Raw genomic sequence first — 20,623 nt, 5'->3', positions numbered from 1 at the left:
GGCAGAGCAGAGCAGAAAACAATCTTTATAGTGTTTTTTTAGGCAAATGGGTTGGTTTTTTTTTTTTTTGCAACAAGAAAAAAAATAAACCAGCATTGAGTACAGACCATAAAACTTTCAGCTTGCAGCTGGCCCAGCCTCTGTGGACGTATTCAGGAAACATTGACCTTTTAAATCTAAATTCCCTCAACTCTTGAGGTCAGTTTGAACACAGCCGCTGCCAAACCTGACTTGCAGAAGGAGCTGAGCTTGCAGCAGGACCCAGCCATCAGGCAGCTGCAGGCAGCACCGCAGACCTGCCTGCCCGGCCACAAACTTCCAGCCAGCAAGAATTAAGCTGAGTTGGTCCAAAATGGGCTTCTCCTTTCATTGCAGGGCAGCGATTTAAATGCTTTTTGGTTTTCCCTTCCCAAATTGAAGATTGCCATGGCGGGAGGGTGCCTGCGTCCGGCCGTAGCCTCCGCGGTGGCTGAGGTTATTTGCTGTGGTTTTTAATTTGCTTTTTCTCCCCCTTCTTTTTCTTCCCTCCCACCCTAGGAGAAGAATTTTATGAGGCTTCCCCCTACGAGCCGGTCACCTCTCGTCTCTCTGATATATTCAGACTTGCTTCAATTTTCTCAGGTAATAAAAGCAACATGCTTCTGCTGTTTTATCTTCTCTTGCTCATGAACGTAGACCTGCTACCGAGCTCCCTGACGAGGAAAACCTGCAGCTCCTTCCCCCGTGGCTTGGTCCTTTGCCCTTCCAGCTACTATGGCCACTCTCCTGCCCAGCTCTTCTCCCTGTCACCCCAGACCTGATGCCTTGAGCATCCCCGGGGATGACACGTGCCCCCCTGCAGCTGGCTGGGATGCCAGTGCCTGGCAGAGGGGAGCAATGTAGGGGCTGGTTCTGGAGTGCTACCAGGGTTTGATGCCCTTTGGGACAGATTCTCTCTGTTTCAGACCTTCCCAGCGGGATCAGATGTTGCTGGGAGCGGGTGATCCCCAGCTGAGGCGGGGGCTTGCTTTGAGCCCCTGCCCAGCAGTGACAGTAGAGCCACGGGCAGCAGCCCCTCCTTGGACTTCCAATTTCCCTCCAGGCTGTGAATTAGGTTTTTACCTTTTGGACTCAGCTGCCTCCGACTGTGGGCTTGTATCAAATAGCTGAGGTGGGCTGGAGAGCCTGTAATTCCCTCGTTCGTCTTGCTGACGTGTCCCCTCGCCCAGCCGAGTGTCACGGCATTAGGCAGGGCAGGAGGGGGAGGCGCAGGCACAGCCCGGGCTTGGGGGGGGACCAGACCCTCCCGCTGCCCATCCATCGCTCGATGTAAGGTGTTTTGCCTTCTGGAAGATTTGGGACTGGCAAGACACCCCGTCTGTGGGGAAGCTGGGGGGGGACCCTGTTAGTGTCCCTCCCCAGGGCGGCTGGCCTCAAGCCAAGCTATGGGATGGTGCTGGGAGAAGGATGGCGAGCCCTTCGGAGCATCCCTCTGCCTCCTCATCCTCCTCTCGGGAAACCAAACTCCACCATCATCCTCAGGAACTTTTTTTGCCATCTATTTCCATGACAACCCTCCATGCTGCCATCCCCCCGCCCCTTCCTCAAATTAGGTCACGCAATGCCTTGCCTTCTCCTTGCTCTTTCTCTCCTTAACCCTTTCCCCGAAAGCCACCCGCTGCTGCAGAGTTTTGGGGTTCCCTGCGTCCCCAGACTTTGCGGGGCACACATGGGCAGAGGGTGGTGGCACCCCGGGGACCCCGCAGCGATGCCGTGCCCCACCCTGGGCTGTGCAGCCGGGCTCATTTGGGGACACCTCGGAGGTGGGCTGTGACGCCTCATCCCCTCGCTGCCGTCACCCGCTCCCGAAGCGAGTTTGCCAGGCTCCCTTCGGGGAGCTTCGCACCGGTTTGGGATGACAAAGCCACCCCCTCCCATCTTCTGCAGGCCTTTTTGGATTACATTAGCATCAAGGAAATATTTTAGCTGCTGGAAAGTACGAAAAGCAAAGTGTCTGGAGTGGGGGATTAAACGCTCATGGTTGATTTATTCATAAAAGCGAAGCGAGAGGAGAAGGAAGCCTGTCTGGCAATTTTGGGGCTGGGGGAAGGGGGAATTGGCTGCTCTTATGATCCAGAGATGTGCTGTGGCCATCGGGGGTGGCCTTCATGCTTCTTCCACTCCTCCTCTGTCCCCCTCGCGCGGGGCTGGAGCGGTGGGAGCGGCGAGCGGCTGCCCCCCGGCACCCCCAGCCCTGACCCCGAGCCCAAGCAATTGAAGCAAACGAGCTGTTAGTGTTGTTTCCGGATAACGAGGCTGAGGCAGAGCGCTGCTAATTGCCTCTGGGGGTAGCGGAGGGATTACTTTACCTTTCTAGAAAGAAGGGGCCGTGTAAGTGAGGGGAGCGGTGATGCACGCTGCTGCGCTCAGGTTGCTCTCGCCCTCGATGAGCCGCCTTGCGGGACCGGGGGGGCTGGCGGCACCGTGAGCGAGCGTCGCAAGCGAGCATCGCCCTCCCCGCGCCCAGGGCTTTGCTCTCCCAGGCCCCCCCAGCAGAGCAGAGCATCCCGGGCTGGCGGTGAGGATGCTCTACAGTGCCAAAGGGTGCTGGAGCCTGCCCTGTGGAAGCCACAGCCTCCAGGGAAGAAGGAAGAGGATCCAGTTGGGAAACAAGCCCCACGCTGTGCTTCTGCCTGCGTGGGCACCAACACCGGGCAGCAGCACCCAAGGACCCCCAGACCCAAGGGTGTCGGACCCCCAGACTCAGCCCATGCTGCATGGCACGGAGTGGGCTTGCGGCAGCGCTGCCTTCCCCATCTCTGTCCTCCTCCTCCTCCGCCCCTGACCCCATCCTGTGCCAAGAAACCAGGCAGAGACCTGCCGACAGGACAGCTGGTGGCACCGGGTCTCCCAGCACAGTCCCCTCCCCAGCTCCTTGGCCCCCATTTCTTTCTCACCTCATGAAATTTTCATGCTTCTGCTTTATTAATGAGCTCCCCAGAAACCCTGCGCTTTCAAGCATCAGCTCTATTAAAATGCATCCAGGTCCCCACAGGTCTTGGGCAGGGCAGGAGCGATGCTCCGGAGGATTAGACAATAAGCTGGCACTTTACACGGATCCCAGGCTTGGGCCGGAGAGCTGCCGCTGGCTGGTAACAGCTCGCAGGCCTCAGAGCCGGGGCGGCCGCCAGCACACCCGGGTGCAGAGAGTGCTCAGGGCGTCCCCCCAAAACCAGGAGCTGGTCTGGGCAAGGAGAAAAGAGAGCTGTGTCCCCCCCATGCTCTTCAAGCATCTTTTCCCCTTCTGTTCCTCTCATACCAGTGTCATGAGCTGTCTCCATCCTCAGCCCTCGTCTGGAGGGACCCTGTAGCATCATCCAGGCCGGGGGTTTCCTGCTGTGAAATGGCAATTTCTGCCCTGTCCCCTCCTTGGGGAGGGTGCGAAGCCCCGCAGGACTTGTCTTTGCCTCCTTTCCCCCCAGTTTTATTCCAAACAGGGCTCCATGAGGAGCAGGGAGTGCTCCTCAGTGCAGCACCAGCTCACCTCCGTCAGCTCAAATGTCTCTCTTAGCGCAGGCAACCTTGTCTCTCGCACTGTTTTTCAAGGCAGATCTACTTATAAATCGTGTATCATAAGAAGTATTCACTTTGCTTATGTCGTATCGAGCTCCCCCGTCCCCGGTAGATCTCCACGGGGGGTGTTTGGCACTAGGATGGCACGTTCGGCATGTCGAGGGCCCTCTCCGAACAGCTTTGTCCCCCCCGGCTCTGGGGTCTCCTGGCATCGCACCCAGCTGGGGGGTGCTGGCCCTGGGTGAAGGGGGGCCATGGAGACCCCACAGTTGTCACACACAGGTCGGAACTGGTGGCCCCTGGCAGCTGCAGGCCCCCCCCAAGGGCAGCGAGGTGTGGGTCAGGTTTGTGTGGGGTGGCACTGGGTGGGGGGTGCTTCCAGCTTCGCCTTTTAATTGGGACCTGTTAACGTAGGCGGTGCCGCGCTGGCAGCCCCCGGCTCGGAGCCTCACGCCAAGTTGGATAAGACTGTGTGAAAATGAGACGGAGTCGGGTCCCGTGCTGCAAATGACACCCCAAAATGCTGCTCGCCGGTGGGGCGGCCCCCATGGGCAGCTGGGGGAGGCAGGGGTGTGGGGGGAGATGCTCATCCAGGCAGCTGCCTGCCATTTCCTAATTAGCAGGGCCCTACAAATAGGTCTGCTAGGAAGCATTCCTTGATGCTGTTATTTGTCTCTGCCAGTGGAAGCTGGGAGGCAAGAGAGGAATCCACACACTCGGCTGGGCTGTGGAGGGGAGGAAATTAGGGGTGTGCTGGCTGGTGCAGTCAGGTGGCTTCTAAAATAGCACCTAGGCTGCCGAGGGCTATCCATCATTCTGACAAAAAGAGAAAAGAAAATTCAGATTTTGCTCCCGGGCAGTGGTTTGCCTTCGTCCGTCCTCTCCCCATTTATTTGCTGATGGGATTCCCAGTGCGGATGTGGCCGGCTCCGGTAGTAGCCTTGTCCCCATCACAGGTGCCTTGTGGGGGGCTGCCTGCGGCTGACCTGGTTTTGGGGAACCCCAGGAGAGGATGCAGGGGCCGGGGGGGCCCCTGTGCAGCTCGGTAGATTTTTCTGCTTTGGAGCAGGCTGAATAATTAATAATTATTCTTTGAATAATTGACAAGAAAAAAAAAATTTGCAAATTCACAGCATAAATTATGTACTGAAGAATGTTTGACCGGGTTCCCCCCCCGCCCCCCACTGCAATCAGTGTGCATTAACCCCTTCTGTGCTAGAGGAGGACCTCCAAATGGGGCAGGGGGATGGGGAGGAACGACAGCGGTGCATCCAGCCCCCTTCCTGCTGCCAGCAGGGCAGGGACAGGCCGTCCCAGAGATGCCAGGGGGTGACACCAATGCCAGCCCCTTTGCCCGTAGCGTCTCCCCAGGTTGAGGGCATCTCCCCATCCCTCAGTGCCACGCTCACCCCTTCTCCTTCTTGCTCTGCGGGCAGGAATGGACCCCGCCGCCAACTCCAAAAGCAACCACTGCCTCGACGCGGCCAAAGCCTGCAACCTGAACGACAACTGCAAGCGCCTGCGCTCGGGCTACATCTCCACCTGCAGCAAGGTCTCGGCCACCGAGCACTGCAGCCGGAGGAAATGCCACAAGGCCCTGCGCCAGTTCTTCGACCGCGTCCCCAGCGAGTACACCTACCGCCTCCTCTTCTGCTCCTGCAAGGACCAGGCTTGTGCTGAGCGCCGGCGGCAAACCATCGTCCCCTCCTGCTCCTACGAGGACAAGGAGAAGCCCAACTGCTTGGATCTGCGCAACACGTGCCGGACAGATCATCTCTGCCGGTAAGGGCTGCGCCGGGCTCTGCGTGGGCTTTCCCCAGTGCCGTGGGGAGACCTGCAGGCTGTCGAGGGGGGGTTTGCAGCCGCTCTCTTGTTGCACGACCCTCTTCCAAGCTTATCGGTTGCATCTTGCCAAGGCCAGGCAGCACTTGCTGGCGGGGGCTCCTCCACTAACAGCTGCATTCTGTGTGTGAAATGGGGCAGAGTTCATCGGTTTTGGCCGCTCATGGAGAGGCTGAGGTGTGGTCTTGAGCTTGGTCCCCCCTCGCTGTAGGGTGAACCCACAGGTTTGTGCAGGGCTGCGTGTGGTTTGCAAGCACGGGGGCTGCAAACCGAGCCCCCCGCCCAGCTCTGATCCCCTCCGAAACCTCCGGTGTAAAAACCCAGCTCTGCCATTCCCTGTGCTTGGCCTGGGATGCTGCAGCGGGGCGATGCCCTCCGGCAGCGCTCAGGGCAGGCAGAGACGTGGGGCAGAACCAGAGCGGTGGGGACGGAGCTGCTTTTCTGCTGTGAGTGATGGAGCTGAGTCCCTGGGGACGGTGCTGGCTCTGTCCCCCACTTGGGGCTGCTCCGTCTCCCCAAGCTGTGGAGGGATCAAATGCGCAAAAGGCACCGTGGCAGCAGGGGCACCCACACCCCGCAAGCAGCAAAATCCCTCGGCATGCTTTCAGCATCCTCACTGAAACTTCATGGCTGGTGAAATCTGCTGTTTTCCCCGTGGCAGAGCAAAGTCAGGAGATCAGGCTTTTGTTTCATTATGAAAATCATTATTCATACGGCAAAAAACCTGTCACCCTGCGGGGCCTGGGTCAGCCTCATAAAGAATATGTTTCCTACGAGGAGGAGGGTCTTTTTGCCATCGAGGTGATAGAGTTTCCCAGAGCCTGGTGGTGAAATAAATAAATAACACAGCTTCAGGTCCTCCTCTGCCTGCAAGCGAATGTGTTTGAAACGTGGGAATGTGGCTTTTTATCAAAAAGTAATACAATAAGCCAATGTCTATGAATAAAAGATACCAGGGCTGCGCTGAGTCGCGGCCAAATTAATGGTAGCACCTCTCTGTCAGCGGGCCTGATGCTTGCTCAGACATTAAATGCTGCAGATGCATCCGCTCGCGGAGGGGGATAACCTGCATTGGCAGCGTGTTGAGGGGGACCGGAGAGGCCACGGAGCTGCCAAGCGTTAATTATAAGCCCCTTCCTGCCTGACGTGAAATTCCACCAGAAAGAAATGAAGTGCCAAAGGGGGAAGCGTGTGGCAGCTGCCTTGGCGGTTTGATCCGAGGTGGAAATGTGCTTTTCCAGAGCGGCACGGATGCTGCCCGGCTGTGGAGAGGCAGTCCTGGCCGGGCACTCTTGCTCTGCAAAGCACCCGAATCTGGCATTTATTTATGCATCCAGCTTCGGGCATTGGTTTGCAGAGTTTTGCCTTAGCCCCAGCTGTTCTCTCTCCATGATGGGGTGTTGCGGGGCTGTGCATGGATGCGCTCCATGGATCTGGGCTTGCAAGAGGAGGTCCCATCCCATCCGCACCCCTCCTGCAGCTCTGCGCTGGCAGGGGGGCTCCGGCAGTGCTCCCAAGGCTTGGGCAGGTGGGTTTGTTCCAACCCCCCCCCCCCGTTTAAAGCAGTTACATTAATTTAGGCTGTGCCACTGGGGTGCAAGAGGGGTAAGAGCCTGCAGTGGGGAGCCCATGCCCGGGCATGCTCTGAGCTGCTGAGTGCTCCGGCAGCTCACTTGACCTCTTTGTGTTTGCAGCTGTGAAAGTGTTTAGAAGCGGTGACCTACCTGGGGTGAGCTGTGCCGGGGACCTGAGCTAAGGCGGGGAAAAAATCAGAATTTTTCTCTACTAATGTTGCCTTGCAAGTGAGAGAGGCTCTGGCTTTTTTTCTCCCTGGCTTTTGGGATGGAGATGGCTCTGGCAGAGCCTTCTAGCAGGGGCTGTGTGTGCACTGTGCTTTCCCTGGGAGCAGGCACACACACGCAGGCTGCGTTTTATGGTCCTCGCTGCTGTTTTCCTGCTCCATCTGCATCTGGAGGTCTCCTGCCGGCACATCTTCCCCAGGGATGAAGGAACGGCCCTGCATGCTGCACCTGATGCACACACGGTCATCACGTCCCCTGGCCCGTAGGGAAAGGATGTGGAGAAAAGCTGGTCAAGGAAAACCGTCGTCAGCAAGAGACTTGTCTGAGAGCCTGCTGCCCTGTCTGCTTGACGTTAGCTGTGAGTCTGTCCACCCCAGTGCTGCCCCAGACATGGGCAGGGAGTCACAGCTCCCATTGCTGTGGGGCTGGTTTCCCAAATTATAGCTGGGTGTGGACGTACTCGCCTGCTGAACCCCTTCTCCCACAGCCTCCTCTCCTCCTCCTTGCGTGTTCCTGGCGTTTCCCAGTGGCTGAGAGCCCCTAGCGAGCCTGGAAAGCCCAGGGTCAGGAGCTGAATAAAGTCTAGGCTGTCTAGTCACCATGTGGGTAATGCAAACCCCTCCAGCAGCTGCTGCTTGTGCTTTGCTGGATTTTAACTGATGTGGAGGTGCTGCGTATTTAGGGTGGATTTGGCTTGGTGCAAGGGGGTCTCATTCAGCGGTGATGCTGAGGTCCCTGCTGCGGGCTCGGTGCTTGGAGCTGCTGTGCAGACAGGGCTGCACCCGACGTGGGGGTCTGCCAGCTCTGGTGCATGGCTCCAGGGCCCCTTGAGATGCTGCTGGTCCTGCTTCGGGCAAGCAGCTTGCCTTGCTCTTCTGCAAAAGCCCAGGGGGGTTGCATCCATGTGCAGGCTGGGGGAGTTTGGTTGTTTGGCATCTCTCTTGCCAAGTGGCTCTGGGCTTGGTCTGCAGGGCTGCCTGGTGCTGGGGGCCTCTCCTCTCTCCCTCCTGCCCCTCCAAGGCCCTCTGCGTTTATAAATAACAAAGCATTGGCAGGCAGCCGCTGCCAAGATCATCACCAGGTGCCGGGAATGTGTATAAATAGAGCGTGCAGGCTTTGTCCTCCTTCCCACGGCATCTGCACCCACCAGCCTCCACCCAGGAGCCAGCCGGGCACGAAACCCCTCCGTGTCCCACCATCGTGAGCCCCTGCCTGTGGGGAAGGCAAGGCTGGGGTCTGCCGCGGGGTTTCCTGTCGCTGCCTGTGCTTATCGGGCTGGCGTTGCAGACTGATGCTCATCCTCCTTATCTGCCTGTGGGACTGGCAAGGGCATTGAACTCAGAAGCAGATCGGCAAGCTGCTCCAAAACGCAGCGGTGACAGGAGATGAGATAACGTTCCAGCACGGGCTGCGAGCGTAATTAAGCCTCCTGGCTGAAGGCCTAATGAACAGCGAAGCCCTTCGTACCGGGATGGGACTTTGCAGGGAGGTTTTTGCTGCCCTCTCGCCGCGGCCAGTGCTGAGCTAGGTGTGTGGGGATGCTCCTTGCAGGGGAACCCACCCTGAGGTCGGGTTGCTTCCTTCCTGAAAGCAGCAGAGGAGTTGGGGAAGAGGGAAAATCAGTGGTCCAGCGTGGGAAACAGTCATTCTGGAAGTTTTCCTGGCTTTCTGCTGCTGCTTTCCAGCTGCTCAGGGCTGGTGGTGAATGGTCGTTGAACACCAGCCCCCGTCCCTTCAGTGGTCACAAAGCTGGGGAGATAAAAGCCACCAGTTCTTCCGTCGCTGCTGATGGAAGGCAATGTTCTCTGAATGCTTTGGACTGGGGTATTTAAACCAGCAGGCAGCATCCCGGCACGGGGTGCGCCCGGATCACCCAGGGTCCCCACGGCGAGGAGGAGGAGGGTGCTGTGCAACCCCTCCATTCCACACTGCACCGAGGGGCTGAGGACACGAAGGGGCCAGGATGCGGCCCCCGAGCTCCTGTGCATCCCTGCGCGGGCTCAGGCCCTGGCGAAGGCGAGCGCTCAACCTGTGCCCTTCCCGGGAGCGGGGTGCAGGATCTGGGTTATTCTGGGCTCAAATCCAGGCTTTGCTCTGGACGAAGCAATCTGAATGGCCTTGACCTGTGAGGCTGCTAAAAATCCTCTGCGAGATGCCCCAGCCTCAAGCCCCTTCGCCCAGCTCCCGGCCGCGACAGCAGGAGCAATCAGGCTCAGATTGCTGCAATTTGTGAAGCTTTTCGTGCCGGGAAGCTTTTCCCGGCACAATGGAGGAGCCTGACAAAGTCCCTGAGCTTTGTGTCTGATTGCAATGGACAGGTTTTAGCTCCCAGAATATAAAAACCTTTTGCAAAACACTAACCTCAGCTAAGGGGAAAGGGAAGGAAAGGGGAGAAAAGAGCTGATTTCAGCAGCTGCAGTTTGCTGTATTTTTCATCTTGCATCAGCAAGTCAGGAACACAAATAATCTGGTCTTATATGCTTCAGTGATGCTGGTGCTGAAGAATTTCCCAGCCTCCACCGGCTGTAGCATCTCAGCATCCAAAACCAGGGTGATGATTAATTTGCCTGAGTTTTCTCCCCATTTTCAGTGTATTTGTGGCTGGGCAGGGGACGGATCCTGCCCGGCTCCTCGCAGGACCCCTGCGGCTGCGTGCTTTGGCGAGGTGCATTTCTGCACTGCAGAAACCATCTTTCTTCGGCTGGGATTGGGATGCTAATTCAGGAGCGATACCCCGGGGAGGAGAAGCCTCGCTCCATCACCCGAGGACCCACGAGCTTGGCTCGGGGTGCGTGCGAGGGAAGGGACGGATCCAGGCTGGCTCCGCATTGATTAAACACCAAACATGGGAACAAACCACTATTTTTTTTAAAACCCACGTCCTTGTCTTCACGCCCTTTGTTTAGCACAGACAAAATGCCATCTATAATGGATGTTTCCTTGATAAACAGCAGAGCGGCAGCTCAACTTTCTCATTACGCCGTGTAATGAGAGCGGCTCAGAAGTACGGCTCTGCTGTCCACATAGTTGTCTGGGAAGAAGGAGGAGGAGGGAGAAATGCTCCTGGATTTGCCAGCGGCTCTGGGAGCTGGCGGAGAGGAGCAATGCTCGTGTCTGGACGGGGACAGGGCTCGTGGGTCCCCAAGGCGGGTGGCTGCACCAGGGCTGGACAACCGGGACTGCAATAACCTGCTGGGGAAGCCTCTGAATCTGAGCTTAAATTAGCAGATCTGCAGAGGTTGGTGGCTTTGGCTTCCCAGTATGGAGGGGGCCAGTGGGGCAGCACCCCCCGGGTACGTTCCCCCCAGAACCCTGTGGACACCCCCATGCAAAGGCAGCTGGAAGGGATCTCTCAGCTCCCCGGCCACCTTGCTCAAGGCTAACCACACTCTTAACACAATAATAAGTCAATTCGCACTGAATAATTAAATAGAGAGCCTTCATAAGTATTGACTTAATGTGACAGCAAGTCTATACTGACTCAGGGTTTGCTTATGTAAACACAATCTCCTGTTCGGCTTAGTTAGCAGTTCAATGAAATAGAACAGTCCTTCAATTAAAATCAAATGATGCGTGCGTTTAATTCTTCCCTTCTCTTAGCGGGTAATGATAGGGTTTGAGCACAGGCAAGAGGATAAAAAAAAAAAAAAATAAAGAGGAAAAAAAAGTCTTTCAACTGCTCTTATCTGTGAGGAATCAAAATGCAGTGTCCTAAAAATACATACGGATAACTAAACTTCTTAATTAACGGCTCCTAACTTAGCAGTTGGTCTGTTGTCTGTTTGTCCTCATTTTTTTTTCCCTCCTCTCGCTGGCTTAGCTCCGTGTACTTTAATTCCGGGGATTTCTCCTTTGCTTCTCTCTGGTTCGTTCTCTTTTTGCCTCTTTCCTGCTGCGCCCGACTCCCTGGCAAGGGGCAGCTTTGGGATGGGGGGACCAGTCCTCATCCTACAGAGAGATGCTGTGCTCCCGCAGGGGTATGTTTTTTTGCTAAAAGCAGGAATAAAACCCTCCTGGCTCACACCAGCACAGGCGATTCCAGTCTCCAGAGGTGGCAGATAACTTTTCCTGGATAAAACAAGTATTTCCATTGATCTTTTTTTTCCCTCGCCTGTGAACTATTTACTAGCTTTGGTAGAGGGTCATCCAGATACGTGGAGTTTTGCTCCAGCTTCCCTCAGTTCTTTAGCTGATCCTCACCCCCACCGCTCTTTGAATTACCTGGCCACTGTTCTTGGGTTTTGAGGCTAATTTTTTTTAATCTCAGCATCTCCTGGCTTCGAAAGCATTCATCTCCAGCAGGACGAGCAGGCAGAGCGAGTGCTGGGAGGAGGATGCCCAGCGGGCCCGCGGGTTTTTCATGTCTTGCTGAGTTTTTGCATGTTGTCACAGCTTCTTGAACATCCACTGCTCTGCAGGGGGGAGAGGCGCGTTTCCGAGCCGCCTCTCGACGTTCGTGTCTATTAAAGCCATTTTTCCTTGGTCGCTGTAAATTGCCTGTGAAAAACACGTCTTGAGTAATCTCCGCATCTCGGACATTTTCTGCATGAAATATTCAAGAGCCTGATACTGTTTGCTTTGATGGGTGGTGAGTTATTACCAGTGCCGGGCTTGGACTTCTCATAGGCATGCGGTGATGGGGACAATTAACACCCAATTAGGCACCTTGCATCTGTTCTGGGGATTTTTCTGCTGAAAAAAATTTGCAACGCACCAACAAGCGGGGAAAAAAAACCAGAACCCCAATCAAAAATCCTCTGCTGTGTAGGTAACTTTTAATGTCAGAGCGAGGGTGTCTTGCCGGCGCTGGCAAACTGCCTCTGAATTCCTGCATGATAACAAGGCGAGGAGAGGAGTTAGCAGCCAGGAGCTGATGGGATGGTCCCTGCGCGGTGGCGCAGAGTCCCCTAAACGGGGGATATATGCTCCAGGGGTGTGTGTGCATTGCAGGGACCCACGTCCCTGGGATGTGTCTGGAGTTGGGTGGGGAGAAAGCGAAGTATTAAAGCCTCCAGATCCCCGGAGCTGCCTCCCCTTGGCATCGTCCTGGTCTTTTCACCCAGAAATCAAACATATTTTTTAGATGCATCAAAGAGAAACAGCTTGGAACACCCTGACTTTGATATTCAGCCCTTGCAGCGGGTTTGGGATATGATATATGCATATATATATATAATTAATTTTTGTTAATCCCTTTTTCACTCTTTATTCTCCCCTTTTTTTTTTTCTTTTGACTTGGAGGCCTTTCAGGAAAATAACGTGCTGGCAGAGGCTGCGCTCTGCAGCTCCCCACGCCGTCCTCCTCCTTCCCCATCCCTGACCCAGCTGCCAGCCCAGCTCTTCCCAGCCCAGGTCTGGCATTTGCAGGCAGAGACTGGCCAGACGCACCTGCTGCCTCGAGCTGCCAGCCAGCAATTTGGCACCAAATCCTCCTGTTTCTGCTAAGATGGACTTGGCTCCCTCTCCTTTTATTTTTTTTTTTTTTTCCCCAGGCACTTAAAAGCAGAAATCTAAGAAGCTATGGCCGGGCTCCAGTAAGGTTTATTCCTGGCAGTTAGAGGTCTCATCCAGCGACTGCAAACTCATTGTATACAACGGAAAGAGTGACATCTGGCTTGGATATTCTGGAAAGATTACCAGCTGGCTTGTCATGTATTATGAAAAGAATAACATTTGCCTTAAAGGATGCTACAAGCCAGGAGCAGGGCCTCGGGGAGCAGCATGACAAATTTTCGTGGCGCTTGGTGATGAACTTGCCACAGTTCTTTAAGAGAATTGACGTGCCTTCGCCTCTAATTTGGGGAGAGGGGAAATGCTGTTGGAAACTTTATGTCCTGCGGAGGGGAGGAGGAGGGAGTACAAATATCTTCCTGTGATGGGGATTGTGTGACAGGAGCAGAGTCGGAGCTTTTCTGCTCGGCAGCACCCACGCTGGGCTCTCCCCTCTGCGCCCACCTTGCATGTGGGGGGCAGCACCCCTTGACCCGAGGCTGGTTTTGGCTGCAGGGAGGGCTGAGCACTGCAAAAATCCCCTGGCAGAGCTTTTCTGCACACGCTGGGCTTTGTGCACAGCTCCAGCAAGGGAGCTCCTGCTGAGTCCCAGGAGTGGGTGCAGGATGGGAGCCCTTGGCTTCCCTCTGCACCCCTGGCATGGGCGGGGGGGATGTCTTTCTAAATCACTAGGGAGGAAAATAAATGTGGGTCTGGCCAAAATAACCTGCACATCGGCTGGGTGAGAGTTGTTTGCAGGAGGAAGGAGAGGGAGAAGTGGTGCCAGTTGCATTATTGCTATTTATTCTTGTCCAACGTGTAGAAGAGCGCGGCGGTGCCCAGGAGTCCTGTCTTCTCGTCGGGAGTGCTTGAATAACCCAGGTGAAGAGGCTGACCTTGCCTTGGAAATTTGCAGCCTGTCGGGAGGCTGTAAGTGGGTCAGGCAGCTGGTGTAAGTGGGAAAATAATCCAGTTCACACCGCTGGCAGCCCGTCAGCAGGCGAAAACTAAGTGCAACCTGCACGCCTGGCTGCTGGAAGCAGCAAAAAGAAGGTACCAAGTGCCTGGGTCGCTCTTGCCAAACCCCCAGCCCAGCCGGGGAGCTCACTGTGGGGTGATGCTGGGGTCCTCGAAGGACCAGGGAGGCCCCAGAAGAGGCTCAGCTGCTCCGCAGGAGATGGTTGCTGTGAAACCTCATGACCTGGAAGAAGCCCCAGTCACGGATGGCTGGAAAGAGCAAAAGTCTCCAGGAAGCTGCTGCGTTCCCCCACGGAGCATCCAGCGCTCTGGCCCCGAGCAGCTGTGCTTTATTCCTTCTGCTGTCCTTTCCCCAGTAACTGCAGTGGGCTTTTGGCTGCGGGCTCAGCAGCAGCATCTCTGCTCCTCCCTGGTGCTGGCTGCCTTTCGGCGGTACCTGCGCCCCTGCTCCCTTAGTGCGCTCGAGGCCGGGTGCGATGAAAAGTGCTGGGAGGATGTAAGGTTTCGCTGCGGATCCCTTCTGCTTCGTTCGGTCGCTGCTTCGTTTGTTCGTCTGTTTAATTTGGTCAAAACCTTCTGAAAACAAATCATTCCTATTTAAAAAAAAAACAAAAAACCCAAACCAACACACCACAATTTCTACCCTTTAATTTTCATCGGTTCTTAAGGCTTTAGGCAGGTACTGTTGGATGCTTCAATCACCAGTTGGACAAAGATGACATTTAATTAAGAAGGAAGGAAAAGGAAATGAAAGAAAATAATGCATGCTGCCTTCTTTCTATATGAAGTGTGGAAAAAAAAGAGCCGAGGAGATTTTCTGTTGTGAAATGCAAGGTCTCATCTACAGCAACTTGGCTGCTTCGCAGCAATTCCTCCCTGTGATTGAGATCCAGCCTGGGCCGCAACTCAGCCTCGTGTCTATTCATTTAACGACTGAGTCAGTTTGGGAAACTGCTGCCCGTCCATCTGTCCGTCCTCTTCTACATCCTTCCCATCCCTTTAGCCTTCTACCTCGGTGATTCTGTTCATCCCAAGAAAGATCCCCTGAGCATCGCGTGGAAAGCGTGGGTTTGTGTCAGCGGAGCCAGGTTACACCGGCACCCCTGGAAATCACTCTGCTTCCTTCGCTCCTTGTGCTTTTTCTGTGCGTTACACCGAGCCGTGAGAGACGATGAGAAGGGGTGGCCGAGCCGCTAACCGGGTTAGGAGTGGAAATCAGCTCCTCTGCTCCTCTTGTCCCTTCTTTATTCCTCCTGCTGCCGTTCTCCCCACCTCTGCTCGTTCTGCCTTCACTCTGCCCCCAGAGCCGAGTCTGGCACGAGGGCAGGCAGGGCACGAGCGTCTCGGCCCCTGGGGTTTTTTTTTTCCCTTTTCAGATGCAAAAGAAAGGAAAATGTAACCCCCAACCTCAGGCATTTTAATTGCACTCTAAGCTTTAACATTTCAGGGGGAAGATAAAAACAAGCAGTGAAATTTTACAGTTGTGTAATGATGCCAGGAGCAGCGCGGCCAAATGAGGTTGTGAAGTTTATGGTGTGCTCTGCCAGTCGAGCAGCGCTTGGGAAGGGCTGGGGAGGTGGGGAGTAGTAAAGGGTGGAGGAATGAGGGTCCCACGCTCAGGGGCTCATCCCCAGTGGGGTACCCACCGCAGGCAGGCACCCCTCCCTTGCCCGTGACCCTCCGGCAGGCTGGGGCGACTGGAGGCGAGACAAGTTGTACTTCTGAGTCTAGATCTCATTTAGATCTCCTCTCTCTATCCCATTTATCCGCTTTTCCTAGCCATTAGTTTTTAAGAGACGTTGCTCCTTGCTGCTGAGTTGCTCTGTGCCCAGAGCAGCGGTGAAATCCCATCCCTCTCCCTCTTGCTCTTCGCATCCAGGTCCCGGCTGGCTGATTTCCACACCAACTGCCAAGCCTCCTTCCAGTCCCTGACGAGCTGCCCCGGGGACAACTACCAGGCGTGCCTGGGCTCCTACGCGGGGCTCATCGGTGAGTGCTGGCGGGTCGGGATGGTGAAGGGTCTCTCCCACTGCAGCCCCTCATCCTTCTTCCTTCTCCTGCCCTGGGAGCAGGCTTCGACATGACGCCCAACTACGTCGACGCCAGCACCACCAGCATCACCATCTCGCCCTGGTGCTCCTGCAAAGGCAGCGGCAACATGGAGGAGGAGTGCGAGAAGTTCCTCAGAGACTTCACGGAAAACCCCTGCCTCCGTAAGGCGCTTCCCCGTCCCCCTCCTCGCCCTGCCCCGCCGCCGCCAGGGTGCCCACACACCCCCTCCCCACCAAAAAAACATCTCCTGCCCCCCCAGGAAACGCCATCCAAGCCTTCGGCAACGGCACCGATGTGAACCTCTCCCCCAAGAACCCCTCACCCCCCGTCACCCTGCCACCGAAGACGGAGAAGAGCCCTGCCTTGCCGGATGACATCAACGACAGCAACACCATGTACGACACAAGCGTTATCACCACCTGCACCTCTGTCCAGGTACGACCCCAGCCCGGTCACTGCTGCAAACCGGGAGCGCTGGTCTCGACCCTCAGTGGGTCTCTCGGCCAGGAGATCACCTGCAGCCCATGGAGAGCAAAAAGTCCTGCTCAGCGCGCGCATCTCGGTCTGGATGCAGCGTTGGTACCCAGGTGCCCGGCAGGATCCGGCCGTCCCCGGTAAATGGGGGTCTGGGCAGTGCCCGGGGGGGTCTGGCGTGGGGAAGGGAGGGATCCGCGCCCTGCCCATCCCCTTCCCTCGCTTGGGGCATCGTCCCCTGCCTGGCACGGCTCTGTGCCTGGGGCAAGGCGAGCTGGCGTCGCTGCCCCGACCCCAACGCCTGCCTGCAGCTCATTTGGGGTGAAAACAGCTTGAATTCCACGCGGTTTTGGGAAACCTGGAAAAAAATACATATTTTCTTGCCTTGTGCTGGGCTTGCGGGTTGACGCTTTGCTTCTTGGGCGGTGACGTGCTGCCGGGAGAGGGGCGGGACAGGGGGACCGTGGCCAGAGGGTGTCACAGGGGTGTAGGCAGGGTCCTCGGCAGGAGCGTTTGCAGCAGGGAGCACCAGACCTGGGGCTGGGATGAATCTGCGTGAGCGCTTGCAGCGTTGCGCTGCCTGCACTCCCTCCTGCTTCAGATGGGAGCCCAGCAAAGAGCCGGAGCTGCCCAGGGAGAAACAACGAGCCCCCTTTTTCTTCTCTCCTTTCGCAAAGCGCTTCCGACAGCCCTGGGTGTTTGAGAAGCGCGCGGAGAGACTTTGCGCTTCAGCACCAGCCGTGTGCTCTGAGCCACGGTTTCGGACGCCCCGTGCGTAGGGCTGCAGGCATCACCCCGTGCCCTCGCTGGGCGACTCCGCAGCTCCCGGGGGAATCTGGGGAAGCCCAAACCCAGGGGTGCGACCCTGGGCAGGAGCAGCCCCCGGTGCACATACCCGCCCTAAGCTTCCCTCCTTTCTCCTCTCCAGGAGCACGGATCGAAGCTAAACAAGTCCAAAGAGCAGAGTCTGTGCTACTCAGAGGTACGTTTGGGCAGGGGGGAGCGTGGGGAGGGGGGTACTGGGGCCGGGAGCTGTTTCCCACTGCAGACGGCTCGGGAAGGACATGGCAGGCAAGTGCCGTCCTGGGGACCGCTGGCTTCGCTGACCAGAGGGCAAAAAGAGGTGTTTTCCAAGGATGGATGATTTTCCCCCAAAAGGATTGAAACCCTGCTTTCCTCCGCCCGCAGACCCAGCTGACCACGGACATCATGCCAGACCAGAAGACGTTCGTGGACCAGAAGGCAGGCGGCAGCCGACACTGGGCGGGCCGGATCCTGCCCGTTGTGCCCATCCTCCTGCTGAAGCTGGCGTTATAGAGGGGCGAGGACGGCAACGGCCGGCGGGACGGGGACGCTCGAGCGCAGGCACGCACCCGCCGGCACGCTCGCTCTCGCCTCGGCTCCTGCTGCGGCGACGGGGAAGGGAAGGACGGCCTCGTGCCGGAGACCCAAACGCTCAGAAACACCGGGGATGCCGAGCCTGGGCACGCCGGGCGGCAGGAGGACCCTCACCACGCCGGGAAACTTTGGTGGTTTTCTTCCTATTTTCATTTCCCCCCCCCCCCTTTTTTTTTAATGTGGGTTTTTTTTTTTTTTTTTGGTCTTTTATCGTGCGTTGGGTTTCTTTTCTAAAGCAGGAGCCCACAGCTCGTGGCGAAACCCCTCCCGCGTGCCCTGCAACAGGGGTCCAGAGCTGCGAGCGGCACCGGGGAGGGAAAATAAGTGTTGAGCAGAGCTTTGGCAGAGGTTATTTTCGGGACCCGTCAGCCCAGGTGCTCTGGGGTGGCCGTGGGGACGGCGAGGTTTCCTCATCGGAGCATCCCGGAGGATGGACTCGCTGTCGGGAGGCTCTTCTGCATCCTTCGAGGGGACTCGCTGGAGCTCTTGACATTGTTATTGGGGTTTTGGGGGTTTTTATTTTTTCCTTTTTTTTTTTTTCTTTCCCGTGGTCAGCGAGAGTTTTAAAATGGAAGAGAAAAGAAACTGCTGTTCAAACGCTGTGAGGTTGTGCCGATGTTTTCAGTCTGTCGCTTGGAGGGGGAGATTTTTATTTTCTTTTTATTTTTTTTTTTTTCTTTAATCTTCTTCCGGTTGAATTTGGGTTGGGATGGGATCTGACCCATCGGTGGTCGGAAACCTCTATATGTTCCTCTCCATTTTCTTTCTTTTATATATACATATATAGTGTATGTATATAGCGCTCACCTATACCTACATATATGTATGTATATACATAACCATATACATCTACAGTGTGGCTTTTTAAAGTTCCTCTTCTCCTTTATTTAAAAAAAAAAAAAATTGCTCAAGTGGCAACAACTTAAAAATGTATTATTGTAAAGTTTATTTTTTTTAATAATGTCTATAATGGAAAAAAAAAAAAATAAACCAAGAACAACCAACCGAGGAACGAAGCAGCACCGAAAGCCGAGCTCTGCCGAGCATCCGCCTGCGCCCCGGTGCGTGTCCGGCCAAGCATCCCCAGCCCGGGGGAGGATACGGGAGCCCTTCAGCTGCAAAAACGCAAGGATTTGGGTCAGTCTAAATATTTTGCAATGCTGCGAACAATTCCCTGACTGTTTTGCTCCGGGAGACAAGCAAACATTTCAAAGGAGCTGACACGTTCCCGTGTGGCAGGGTTTTTTTTTTCATGTGCAATAACTTTGTTTTTGAAAATACCATCCCCTTTCCTTAATGTCTTCTTTTTTTTTTCTTTCCCCGAGCAACCTGACAGCGCTTAAAACCAAACCGAAACGTTGAGATTTAGGTCACGCAAAACATCAAATTTCTCGAGCCAGACAAAGATAATTGTTTTGTTTTGTTTTTTTTTTTCTCCCCACTTTACTGCTCGTACCAGGGAGCAGAAATGTCAACCCCCATCCAGCTCTGCCCGTGGAAAATGGGATGTCAGGGGCATCTTGGGGACCTGGGGATGCTGAAATCTGAGCTGAAGGACGAGCTGGGCGCTGGTAGATAGGGGAGGGATGGATATATATTCCCTTCTGCAGCACGGAAAAAGAAAACACGTTTGATGTGGAAGTTGGCGCAGGGAAAATAAACATGTCACGTCTCTCGCAGGAGTCGTGTTGCAAACCCAGGCTGCTCTTTACCATATTCTCTCCTCTAACAGCCAGGAAAATGACAGCTCTGAACTAGAGAGCCAGATGTGCTGAGCAGTTTGGCACTGAAAAAAGCATCTAGGCATGGAGGGCGGCGTTGGAGGGGGTCTCCAGCCAACTTTGGGGTCCCTCATGCGTGGGGTGAGCTGAAATCCTGGCTGCCATGACCTGGCTGCTCCCAGCCGTGCCTGCTTCAGCCGTGGGTTTGAAGTTTGGGCAGAGGCACGTGGACCGCTGAGCACTGCCACTGTGTTTCTTTAGGGAAGGGGGCTGTAAAATGCAGTGGGGATTTCTTTTCTTGCTGGTGGTTTGATTTCCTTCTTCCCTGAGAAGTCTAGAATCACCCAGGGCTTTTCCAAAGGGAGTATGAAATCCTCTGCTTCCACTGCTGGGAAAGGTCAAGGGAGAAACACCTCCCTCCAGTAGCCGATGCCACTTCTGCTGCCCGCTGGGTGCCTGCGCCCCATCCGCGGGAGATGCCCGGCCCGTTCCCGGGAGCTCCTCCCGCCTTCCAGCTAAGGAGGCACCAGCAGAAAGCAAAGAGCTTCGAACGAGCCCGAGTTAAGAGTTTCCCCCTCACTCTCGGGGGTGTTTCGGCTCCCCAAGCCTCCCCAAGCACCCGTGGCCATGCCGGCGGGGCGAGAGGCACGGCAGCGCCCGGAGCTGCCGGCTGCAGCAGGGATGGGGAGCTGCCGTGCTGGGAGCACCCTGGATCCCAGCCGTACCCTCCCTGGCTGGGCCCTAGGCGCAGAGATCGTGCTGGAGCTGCTGAATATTCATACGTTGGGGATGAAGGCATTAGCCGCGCTGATAAGCATGCCGCTTTCACCCAGGTGCCTCGTACCTCGAGCTCCTGAAGGCAAAGCTCTTCAAGGTGGAAGCGCTGATCCTGGGGCTGGGGACGCCGAGAAGCAAAATCCTGGTGAGTTATCCTCCCAAAGCCTTGCTAAGTCTTCCTCTCCAAACACAAAGCCTTTCCTGGAAGGGAGGGCGAGGGGACGAGACGCTATCTGCGTGTGAAGCGGCTGAAGGAGGCTGTGGGAAATTGTTCTGGAGGATGCGGCAGAGCTAATGCAGCGTGCTAAATCGCTGCCTTTCCTGCTGGCAGAAGCTACGTGATGTACACGAGGATTTCATTTGCGTGGTGTTGTTTTGGGAATGGGCCTCTTTGAGGAGCAGCACGAAAGGATCCGTGTGGGTCTGGGGGTCTCCACCTGCTCTCAGCCAGAGCCAAGCCTCATCTCAGCTGGATTTGGAGAGAGCCCATGCACCGTGTTTAGAGACCTCGCGCAGGCTGTCCCGGGGCTGCATTGC

General features: G+C 55.8%; 1 protein-coding gene across 1 annotated transcript in view; it reads left to right on the top strand.

The window, feature by feature from the left end:
* GFRA2 (GDNF family receptor alpha 2) overlaps positions 1-19,266 on the top strand; it is a 36,500-nt gene extending 17,234 nt beyond the window's left edge. The window contains exons 4-10 of the mRNA XM_075117487.1: positions 538-621; positions 4,989-5,334; positions 15,544-15,653; positions 15,737-15,877; positions 15,976-16,151; positions 17,119-17,172; positions 17,379-19,266. Of these exons, the coding sequence (XP_074973588.1) occupies positions 538-621; positions 4,989-5,334; positions 15,544-15,653; positions 15,737-15,877; positions 15,976-16,151; positions 17,119-17,172; positions 17,379-17,507 (1,040 nt within the window). The 3' untranslated portion in view covers positions 17,508-19,266. The remainder of the gene's footprint in view (positions 1-537; positions 622-4,988; positions 5,335-15,543; positions 15,654-15,736; positions 15,878-15,975; positions 16,152-17,118; positions 17,173-17,378) is intronic.
* The last annotated feature ends 1,357 nt before the right edge of the window (positions 19,267-20,623 follow it).

The sequence above is a fragment of the Phalacrocorax aristotelis genome, chromosome 24, assembly GCF_949628215.1.
Source record: "Phalacrocorax aristotelis chromosome 24, bGulAri2.1, whole genome shotgun sequence".
In the NCBI taxonomy this organism is placed as follows: Eukaryota; Metazoa; Chordata; class Aves; order Suliformes; family Phalacrocoracidae; genus Phalacrocorax; species Phalacrocorax aristotelis.
The sequence above is the reverse complement of the archived record's forward strand: the minus strand, read 5'-3'. Positions and strand labels throughout refer to the sequence as shown.